An 11,171-nucleotide genomic window follows, 5' to 3' on the forward strand; every position below is an offset into this window, starting at 1 on the left:
GGTGTGCAGGTGGAGCATCTGGACAAAGGGGCTGTAGCAGTGAGAATGCAGCCTGGGTGCCCTATGAGGGGGTCACATAACACCAAGGTGGAGGGGCACTTTTGCTCACTTGCCCAAGAAGGCAGGTGGCCTAGCGATGGCCTTGACAATCCGGACATTTTATTTTATATTTTATTTAATTTTTTTTATTATTTTAGAGACAGCGTGCAAGCAGTGGAGAGGGGCAGAGGGAGAGCATTTTAAGCTGGCTCCACACTCAACATGGAGCCCGACACAGGGGTGGATTCCACAACCCTGGGATCACGACCAGAGACGAAATCAAGAGTAAGACACTCAACTGAGTGAGTCACCCAGGCGCCCCCAATCCAGACATTTTAAGCTGCTTTTTTGTTTCCTGATTGTGTCATGCTTTTCCCCCACTTCTGTGTTTTGAATATTTGGTTTCCTCTGCTATGGATACTCTTTCACTCATTCATTAATTTATTTTTTTCACTTATTCATACAACACATTCTTTTTAGCATCCACCATGTGCCGGTACCTCTGTATTTGATGGTGATTTGGTGGGGGAGCTTACAATCTAGGGATGAGATGAATATTAATGAAATCGTTACACAGATGTCACTCTGACACTGTCTTCGAAGGTCAAAGGGGACCATGAGACTGTATGCTGGGTGCTGGGGACTTACCTGCTCCAGAAGGCAGGTGGCCATGGTAAGGTCACCACCGAGACAATACGGTTTCCCTGAGGATGTGCATGACTTTTATGCTGATGTGAAGAACAAATAGGAACTAACCGGGCGAAGAGAGTAGAGAAGGAGAGTGGCTACCCTTCCTGCAGCCCTACTATGTTTGACAGCGTGCTCATGCACCCCTGGGCTGGAGGACAGAGGTGTGGATCCAGACAGGCTCGACAAAACAAAGAGAGGGGACACTGAGGAGAAGGCCTGCAGGATGGGGAGAGTGTGCAGTGAGGAGGGAGTGAGCACCGCAGTGCAGACAGCAGGTTAGAGCCTGGGAGATCTGTGGGGAACCCTCATAGCAGGCTGCTGAGGAGCTCTGGAAAAGAGGCATGTTCAATATTGAATTTCCAATTGTGCTTCTGTGGTTTAGGATTCTTCCCCTCCCCAAGCCTTCAGTATAATCGGTTGCACACAAATCCTTCGCGGGAATGGTTTTGGGGAAAATCAAGGGGGAAAGCTGAGTTCCCTGTAAAGTCAGTGGGGAACAATGAGAAAAGCAGGGGCAGGTGAGGTGACACAGGTAAAGTCAAAGGGTCAGAGGACACTGAAATTTGGAGCAAATTTGGCAGCAATAGGAGATGTGCATAAAATCAGCCGTTTAAGCCTCAAAGGACTAGAATTTTAATTGTGGTCAGTTATAGTGAGTGGTTAGCATGGAGTGATGATCACAGACAGCACTGGAGAGGGTCCGACGAGAGTAGGGACAGCCTAGACGCAGAGAGAGAGAGAGAAAGGGACCTTCTCACTGCATCCTTGGCAATGGGACAGGGCTGTGGTCTCTTTCCAGACACCTGAGACGCAGTGTGTTCACTCCAGCTGAAGGAGGCTCCCCCTCCAGCCTGCTCCCCCAGTCACAACCCAGCCAGCCACCACGCAAAGCCTACCATTTATTGAATGCTGTTACTTTCTGGGTACAAAGTCACTCGGGACATGGCCCTTGGTCCTCGCCCCTTGGAGTACTTAATCTCCTAGGGGAGATAAACATCACAGAACCGTCATCAGTGCCGCCACAGAGGCAGGTCCAGAGGACGTGGGAGCAGGAGTGGGATCGTGACCCAGTTTCCGGTCATGGTGTTTTCCAGGGTAGGTGGGTGCCTGGCAGGCAGAAGGAGAGGGGCAGGGGCCCAGGTGCCGTGGCTCCCAGGCCACCCATGCTAGCCCTCTTCAGGGCTTATTCTTTTCAACAAGTCCTGTCTCTCCAGCTGGACTCCAAATTCCTCAAGGCCGTGGAGACTCTGCACGTGTTTGGACGTGACAGTGGGAAGGGGCAGAATTTGAGTGGTGCCAAGGAGATTCCTTTGCCCCAGACCTCCCTGCCCAAAACTCGGTCTGTGGCCATGCTTACACTCCACCCTGGTCCCTCACTCCCTTGGGGCTGTCAGGGGAAGTAAAGGCCCTCTGGGGTAGCGCCTGCTAGAAACAGATGACTGGGGGTGGGGTACTGGAGAGGGAGGGGAAGGAGACAGGGAGAAAGGAAGAGATATGGGTGAGCAAAGATACACTTGGACTTTTGTAAAGTTCTTGCTACCCTTTTTCTTATATCCTCCACTCTTTTACACCTTAAAACACATGCATAGTAAAAACTCCTGAATAGACGCACCAAGAGGGTGGAAACTGTTTTTGAGGTAGGGATGTAACGCAGTGTAATGGAAAAAGAGCTCGTTCGAGTCCTGCTGTGTGGCCCTGAGCAAACCCAGAGCCCTCTCTGGCCTCTGTTTCTCCACTTGGTGGGTGTGTGTGGGGGGGGGTCTGGTGTCTCCTCCTCGGTGGTCGCCGGTTTCCACGGCAAGATGTGAGGGAAGCCTGTCTCTGAGGCCGCAGGCTTGGGCCCCGTTTCCTCTGTGTCCGCTGGAGGTCTGCGGGTCTGCGAAGTCACGCGAAATAGCCCCAGAGGAAGACGTTGACGGCCAGCAGCAGGACGGCATTGACGTTGCAGACGCGTGTCCAGAGCGGTTCCTCGGCGATGCTGGTCAGCTCCCGCTGGCGCGCGGCCGTCTCCGCGGGGCTCAGCGCCTGCTCTGGGGGCCCGGCCAGCCCGCAGAACCAGTCCCACAGCAGCCGGCCCCAGCGCCTGCGCCGGGCTGAGGACCAGGAGCGGGGGACAGGCCAGGTGGAGGGAAATGACAAGGGGGTGGGGGGAGGGAGAGCTGGTGAGACACGGAAGAAAGAGGGGCGGGTGGCGCTGGGCCCCTCCTGCGAGCCAACAGGCCGGGCTCCCCGGCTGGGACTGGGAGAGAGCTCTGGCTACAGCCCGTCTGGCTACAGCCCCGCCATCCAGCAGAGCCTCCCAGTGCCTCAGGGTGGGGTACGGGGTGAGGATAACGGGGTTCATCCCCATTCAGAGCACGAGGACAGGCGGGGCAGGATCTGTCCCAGGAGGGCGAGAGAGATCTTCCCGCGCCAGGGCCGCTCGGGCTGGTCTGCCTGAGGTCTCGTGCAACCCCCCTCCGTGTCTCCCAGCGGCAGGCTCTTTTCCTTTCGGATAGGCCTGCCGCACACCCTGCTTCTTCTCCGGGTTGTTTTGAGCATCGAATGACAATGGACATTTGGTAGCGTTTTAAAAAGTGACTCGTGCTGGAGCAGCAGGGAGAGGCTCTGGAAACTGTAATGTTCTCACCGCACGTGAGACTGTGCCCATGCAGACCCCAGCACCAGGGCCGGGTTGCTTTGAGGTTAAAGGGTAGCAGAGTTCATTAAAAAGAACTCTATTACGTTCGAAAAGAAGTAATAAAGTATTTTTAAGGGGTTTCCTTTTTGCATTAGCGGATAGCATATTAAAATAAAATATGAAAACCTTTTCACTGAGGTTGAACGGAACCCACATTACTGTCTTAATGACTTTGGCACTTGGTACTTGGTAAGTTCAATGTGACTACAGAGTGTCAGAGATACGAACACTCCGGATGCCATCTGGTCTGGCTCCCTCCTTGTACGGAGGAGGAGGAGGAGGAGAAGGAGGAAAAGGAGGAGGAGGGGAGGAGAAAGGCTCAGAGAAAGGAAGGGACTTGCTTAAGGTCATCCAGCGACAAGCTGCACTAAGTAGTGCCAGGCATGTGGCATTTCAATTCTACTAGCTTTTATCATTTTACAAGCCCCTCCAAGTACTCTCTTCTGATTCTCAGGGCCCCCCTTAGGGGCAGATGACACACAGGGAGTCATGTGCCGATTCTGAGGCCCAGAGCGCCTGTTACGAGGTGCTCAGCACATCTAAGTGTGCCCACAACCTGGCTGTATACACTTCCTTCAGATCCACTCTGCTGTCCTTAACAATTTTTGCATCGATCTTTTTCTAGGACACAAAATCACACTGCCGTTTTGCTGTTTAACCTGAGGACAGCACAGATGAGGCTTCCTGCCTGTGGGCCTTTTGTGAGGGGGAGTCCAGAGTTCGCCTTTATTTTATTTTATTTTATTTTTTTAATTTTTTTTAACGTTTATTGATTTTTGAGACAGAGAGAGACAGAGCATAAACAGGGGAGGGTCAGAGAGAGAGAGGGAGACACAGAATCTGAAACAGGCTCCAGGCTCTGAGCTGTCAGCACAGAGCCTGATGCGGGGCTCGAACCCACGAACCGCGAGATTGTGACCTGAGCCGAATTCGGACGCGTAACCAACTGAGCCACCTAGGCGCCCCCAGAGTTTGCCTTTAATGGGAAGGAGCGGGAAGCTCCCCATTAGTCTTTCTGGGGAGCCAGCCCCCAATAGGAAGCAGACATCTCTCTGCTTCTCCAGGGCCGGGCTCTGCCCTGTGGCATGGGGGCCAGCCGGGGGGAGGTGCGACCACCACATGAGTCTGCAGTGCTGGGGGTCAGCCGGGAGGGCACAGGCTATGCCCTTCCTTCCCAGCTTCTTCCTCTTTGTTCTCTCACTACCTGCCTCACCTAAAAGAGCCTGTGCCTCCTCTGTGCCATACATTTTATAGGGGCCAAGGCTTGCTTCTTGCCATGACTGGGAGAGAAACAGTTTTGAGACCCCACCTGGTGCGTGGACCACAAAGCCTGAGAAAGAGGCCGGGGTTACATTTTGCAGAGCAAAACACACTGGAACTAATGGGGCACCTGATCGGACTTTGAGCTTCAGTGGCGTTTTCTGAAGTAAGCCCTTGTGGGTTTTGACCTTGCAAGTTTGTAAAGAATTACATTCTCCGTTACAGATAGCTTTTATCGTGGACCACTGGCTTTTAATCGCCACAGCTTGGGCAAGAAGATGTGAGTCTTAGCTCTTGGTGGGGTCCTGGAACTTACGATGTCATTAGATCCAGGCATGTGGCTGTTTCTCTAGGCAGGGCCTTAAGCAAAGGTGAAGGGCCTCGAGAAAGGTGGGCACTTTCTCAGGTCTTGGGGGAGCACAGGCCCCCCCACCCCCGAGCATGGGGAAGGCGAGGGGCCTGAGCAGCACGGTGCCACCAGCCGTTCAGGTCCAGCAGCTGGCGCTTTGATGATCTTACCTAGGCTCTCAGCCTGAGTTATTGAAAGTTTGGACACCAGAGGCTTGGGAGGAACCCCCAAACCCAAAGGGAGAAGGCCATTGCCGAAGGCACCCCAACTCTACCCAGGTGCTGGGGTTCCCTCTAACTGAGGCGGGAAGTAAATTTAGAACTTACATTTCATTAAATTATTAATTTCTGAGGGCAATAGAATTTGATTTGGGGCTTTTGCTTGCAAACTAATTTTTATGACTGTAATTTTTCCTTAGGAATTTTATAATTTAGGAAGTCTCTCCAATGTCATTATATCAGAATGTTTTAACGGCGTTATTTAATCACACTCTAGAAAAGCTATAGCTGCATTTTGTCTAAAACAGCTACATTATGTCTTACGCCAGCTTTCCACTTTAGATACCGTGAGGCCTTGGAGTAAACCTAACTCAGGTACTGTTCTAACACCTTTGAGAGCCTCCAGGGGGCAAAATTGATATGGCCCATAGCAGCTCAAGGAGGATGCCCATAGGAATGGTGGTTGGTCTGGAGGGACCTGATGAAGATGGGGAAAACTGTATAGACACACAGCTGCTCTAGTCCCGGGAGGGACAGCCATGCTTCTGTGCCACTAGAGGCAGAATTGCTAAGCTCTATGGGGTATAAATGAATAATATGGGTGGGGCACTGTTACTTTGACATGCCTGGTGTTTCCTTCCATCTGGAGGGAACTCAGTGTAATACCCTTTGATTTTCTGACCTGAGGCTCATTCTCCGCAGGGGAGGTGAAGACGTTCCTGTTGGTAGGTTTGGGAAGCGCAAAGAGGGCATGCTTGGCTCTGTCTCTCCCTCCTCCCTCCCGGCATTGCAGTGCTCACAGGGGCAGGCGGCTGACGGGCTCCTCTGCCTCATGCTGGCCTTCAGTAGAAGGAAGCACACCTCCCCAAGGATATAAAATGAATCTTTCCACCTGTCCTTTATCAGTAACAATAAATGGCAATATTTTGGCTCTCATCTGCCTTCTTGTTTGTCTTCTCAAATAGTTTAATAGCCATGTGGGAAGGGAAGGTAACTTTTTTGGCATCCCTCAGAGACCCCATCCCCTATGACTCCCAAATGTGGGTCTTTGGGGATCCATGACATGGCATCTGTCCCCATTGCTGCTCTGCGGTGTGTGCCCCCCAGAAGACCCCCCAGCCTACCTCTGTGCTGGTCTTGGTCCTGGCTGGAGTTCTCTGTCTCTCCGCCTCCTGGAGGGCATGCCGCAGATGGCATCTCTGAGGTCCCTGGTGTGCCCTCCGGGGCCTCCTTCTCCAACTCAGAGTGGGGATGGCTCCGTGTCCACCACGTCAGGCGAGCGAGCTGGAGGGAAAGAAAACACCGCTTGAGTCGGTTACTTTTGAGGGGCAGTCTTACTGTGGGAAAAGACAACCCCCTTCAAGGAGGCCGGCAAAGCAGTGAGGAGCTCGAGGAACAGGCACAGGGCCGAGTCAGGAGGCCTTGCTCTAGCCGAATGCTGTCTTTGAAAATCTGCACCCCTGAGCACCTGTTCCAGGCTCCATGCTCGGAAACTGGGAGGAAAGAAGCCGGACAGGGAGGCAGGTGCCACATGGCAAAAGGCTTCCAAGATCAGGCTGTGGAGTTGATACTCATAAACAGAAACTCGTAGGCAATGGAGAGTCACTGCAGACTTCAGACAAAGGGAAGAGACTCTAAGTTGTGGAATTTAGAAAGATCTCTTGGAGGGGTGCCCGGAGAGCTCAGTTGGTCAAACATCTGACTCATCTCAGGTCATGATCTCACAGTTCGTGAGTTCGAGCCCTGCATTTGGCTCTGTGCTGACAGTTCAGAGCCTGGCGCCTGCTCGGGATTCTGTGTCTCCCTGTCTCTCTGCCCCTCCCCCACTCGTGCTCTGTCTCTCAAAAATAAATAAACATAAAAAAAAAAAAGATCTCTCAGAGGGAATCAAAGGGATCCTGCCTGGAGGCTGCTGGAAAAGCAGAGCAAGATGTACAGAGCCTCTGGGATAGAAGGAGGGGGCAGTCTTTGGGATGTTGAGGAGGAAGACCCACAGACCTTGGTGACTGAGCCGGGCGAGGAATCCACAGACATGGCTCTCGGGTTCCTGCCGTGGGCCATCAGATGGGTGGTGGGTGAGCTGGAGGACTCTGCTTAGAGACTGTCAGCAGAGCCCGCCTCCGCAGGGTGGAGGTGTCCAGGTGAGGAGAAGCACACCTGTGTCCCGTGGACAGCTCTGGTGGCTTGACCTCTCCTCCCTTTCTGGAGGCTCGGCAGAATGCACAGCAAGTCTTCTGGCTGATATCAGTTGGACCCAACCGTGACTGAGCTCTGGACGGCCTCCTTTCCAAACAGCCTTTTTTTGTAGCCAGGCAGCTCTGGTTCCATATTGACCCAGGTATCCCCTGCCCCGCCCCAGATTCCTACAAATATGTACAGCGGTGCAGGGTGAGAGGCCGTCTTCTGGGGCCCTTCCTACCGGCGTCCAGCTATGCCTCTGCGTGGTCGTGAGAGCCTGGGCTGCGTCTTCCCTTGTAAGTACATCTTCATAAATGTTACTTCAGACTTACACCGTGTGTCATTGAGCAGTATGTGGGCGGTGTCACTTCATGGCATGGGAGGCAGTTGGATTTGGGGTTTGAATCTTTGGCTAGCGACAGAGAATTGAGTTTTGTCTTCACGTAGAGGGTGGTTGAATCCACGGACACAGATAAGATAACTCAGAGACAGTGTGGGGAGAAGGGTTATAGGCCATATTTGGGTTCCTAAGGAACCTTGACATTTAAGACCACAGAGAAGGCAGAAGAGCAGAGGGTGGAAAGACAATACTGGAGAGGAATATGTCACGGAAGTGAACGGAAGAGAGCCCTTCAGGAGGCAGGGGGTGGTCAGCGGTGTCTGGTTCTCAGAGCTCACTGAGGATGAAGATGAGGATGTGACCAGTACTTTCTGCAACAAGAAGGTTATTGGGGTCTTGGCGAGCGCAGTTGCAGTGGGAAGGTGGGACACCAGACTGGATGAGACGTATACAAGAAGTAGAAAGTAAGGCTGGGGGGGAGACCCCTCTGTACGGTGTCCTGGTGAGGAGGGGGGGGGGCAGGGGAGGCAGCCGTAATTAGGGAAGGGAGGGGATTTTCAAGTGTGAGACATCTCAGTGTGGGGCTGAGAGAGCAGACAATGGAGAAGAAGTTGAAGATTCAGGCAGTGAAGAGAGACCATTTCTGGAGTGAGCCACCAGAGAAATTGGTCTCTCTTGGCTCCTCAGTAGGAATTAATGGTACCAAGGGTATAAAGTCGTTTTGCAAACTCTAAAGCACCATACAGGTCAGAGGTGTTATTCATAACTTCCACCCAATGTTTCAGGGACTAACTTCTGGCATGGACTCTGTTATTTTTGGGCTGAATTGTGTCCCTCCTTCAAATTTATATGTTAAAGTCCTAACCCACAGGACTTCAGAATGTGACTATACATGGAGAGAAGGCCTTTAAAGAGGTAATTAAGGTTAAATGAAGACAATAGAGTGGCCCTAATCCAACATGACTGGTGTCCCTATAAGAAGGGGAGACTAGGGGGCGTGTCTGGGTGGCTCAGTTAACTGTCCCACTCTTGGTTTCAGCTCAGGTCATGATCTTGCAGTTTGTGAGTTCGAGCCCCACATAGGACTCTGTGCTGATGGTGGGGAGTCTGCTTGGGATTCTCTGTCTCTCCCTCTCTCTCTCTCTGCCCCACCCCTGCTTGTGCACTCTCTCTCTTTCTCAAAATGATAAACTTTAAAAACAAAAGAAGGGGAGACGAGGGCACAGACGGGCACAAGGAAAGAGAGGATGAGGACAGAGAGGAGAAGGCAGGCATCCGCAAGCCAAGGACAAGGGACCTCAGAGCAAACAGCCCTACAGACACCTTGACCTCAGACTTCTCACCTCCAGAACTGTGAGGACATACATTTCTGTTGTTTCACCCCCCAGATTGTGGTTTCGTGTCATGGCAGCCGGAGCCAATACTCTTTTGCTCTAATGAAGAAAGGTTTCAAAAGACACCTTCAAAGTCTGAAGACTGGCAAATCTGTGAGCACAGGAGTGGTGAGGACTCGCTCTGGCGGACTCCCCTCATTTACCTGTGTCTCAACTGGCCAATGAATCCCTACTCTTTCTTCTAGGGCCAGCTCAAAGTGACCTTGTCAGGGAACCCGATGCAGCCCCCAGGGGTGACAGCCCCTCCTGTCCTCGGCCCCTCCCTTTGAGCTTGGTCCTTCTTCACTCTCGTGGTAGAGTAACTGCGTGTGCTGGTGCCTGTCCCCGACACTTGCTGGCAGGCCCCATTCATCTTGGTAACCCTAGCACAGAGCCCGCAACACAGTAGGTGCTCATTGAGTAAATTTCCCATTGAATGAATTACTTTTCACATGGGAATAACTAACCCAATGAGCTCCTCCTCCCAAGGACTCTGTGTGGCTGCAGAGGAGACAACCCAATGGAGTAAAACTTGGTGGTAGAATTTCAGACACTGGGGGTAGGGAGAACATTTCGTGGGGCCCCAGGACAAGCACTCCACTTGCCTTCTCCTCAGGGATGGGGGTGGTACAGAGGCTGACAGTGACGATGACAATGGCAGTGAGCCCACAGAGCAGGAGTGCAAAGTAGAGGTAGTGGAAGTCCTTCAGCACAGCCGGCCTCCGGTCCGCCTCCCCGCAGGCTGGGGCTGGGTATGAGAACTCCAGGATCATGCGCAGAAGCCCCACTGCCAGGCCAAACATGAGGCCCCAGAAGGCTCCCTGTGGAGAGAGGGCAGACACAGGCAGGGGTGAGGTCCAGCTGCAAGGCCCTAGGAAGCTAAAAGCCACTGGGTTGTTAGGGTGTTTGCAGGTCCGCCTTAGTGAGCTCCCCATTAATGCTGAGGCTTTGTCTGAACTCAAAGACGGGCAGAGTGGTGCACTGGGAAGGGCACAGGCTCCAGAGTCAGACACACTAGGATTTGGATCCTGGCTCCATTCCAGAACGATCAAAGCAGTGACTCAACCTATTGGCTTGGAGTTTTTGTGTGTGCAATGATAAGAGAAATTGATACTCTGTATAGATGCTTAGTATTCAACTAGAATGGAATATGTTTTTGTAATAAGCAAGGAAAACCAGGATCCCCCATCCTGATTTTCTGTTATAATAAATTAAAAAATCAGAATAGAGCTCTTCCTGTTTTGCTTTTTAAAAAGAAAAGCCCCAGCACCTCACCTGTCTTGTTTATAACACCAGTTGACCTAACCTATACCTGTTTCCCATATGTATTTTAAAAAATGAGATGCTGATCCTGATTTCAAGAATTCTGGGATGAGCAAAACACTCAGAATTCAACCAAGCCCTGCTGTGCGCCATGGTTATCAGCAGGGAGATTCGACTTCTGGAAACAGTAGACAGATTGCTGGGTACTCCCCCGGGAGAGGGGTTTCTGAGGTCTCCTTTGCAATGACTTTGAGCTGTCATGTGGCTCCTGCAGAGGTTGTCCATGACATCCCTTAGCCCCAGCGGAGTTGGGCCCCTCTTTTCTATCTGGGGTGGGGGAGGGGTTCCTGGGACTTCTAGCTCCTCCAGGCTGTCAGCTTTCAGCAGCTTCATGAACGGCGTGCCTGCAGGGTCCTCCCCAGGTCCGCACTTTGCTTCATTGCTGTTATATTGTCTACATACAGAACCTTATGGTGTCAGAGAGGAAACAGACTCCAGAGGTCCTCCAGTCTGACTTGGGCTTTCACACACGCCATGCTACGTGTCTGGAACACTCTTCTCTTCCCCATCAATCCTTCGGCCTAGGCTCAGATGTCACTTCTGACCCCCTCCCAGGCATCCCATAAGTTAGGTGCCCCTGATCTCTACTCTCACAGCAGTTATTATATTTCATTATTATTTCTTATTGAATCACCTTTTCTCCCATCTGGCAGGGATGATTCCCATCCTTGTAAATCATTGCATCTGGGAGCCCCCATAATAGGATCGATGAATGTTTGTT

The 11,171-nt window shown here is 52.1% G+C and overlaps 1 protein-coding gene across 4 annotated transcripts in view; it reads right to left on the reverse strand.

Moving 5' to 3' along the window:
- Window positions 1-1,632: 1,632 nt before the first annotated feature.
- Window positions 1,633-11,171, reverse strand: part of SLC5A9 (solute carrier family 5 member 9) — a 28,025-nt gene continuing 18,486 nt past the window's right edge. For all 4 annotated transcript variants that reach the window (XM_047871249.1, XM_047871247.1, XM_047871250.1 and 1 more), the window contains 3 exons: window positions 9,733-9,948; window positions 6,361-6,520; window positions 1,633-2,822 (listed from right to left, as the gene is read on the reverse strand). In XM_047871249.1, coding sequence (XP_047727205.1) covers window positions 2,614-2,822; window positions 6,361-6,520; window positions 9,733-9,948 — 585 coding nt within the window. In that variant the 3' untranslated portion in view covers window positions 1,633-2,613. The remainder of the gene's footprint in view (window positions 2,823-6,360; window positions 6,521-9,732; window positions 9,949-11,171) is intronic.

Source organism: Prionailurus viverrinus, chromosome C1 (assembly GCF_022837055.1).
Source record: "Prionailurus viverrinus isolate Anna chromosome C1, UM_Priviv_1.0, whole genome shotgun sequence".
Taxonomy (NCBI): domain Eukaryota; kingdom Metazoa; phylum Chordata; class Mammalia; order Carnivora; family Felidae; genus Prionailurus; species Prionailurus viverrinus.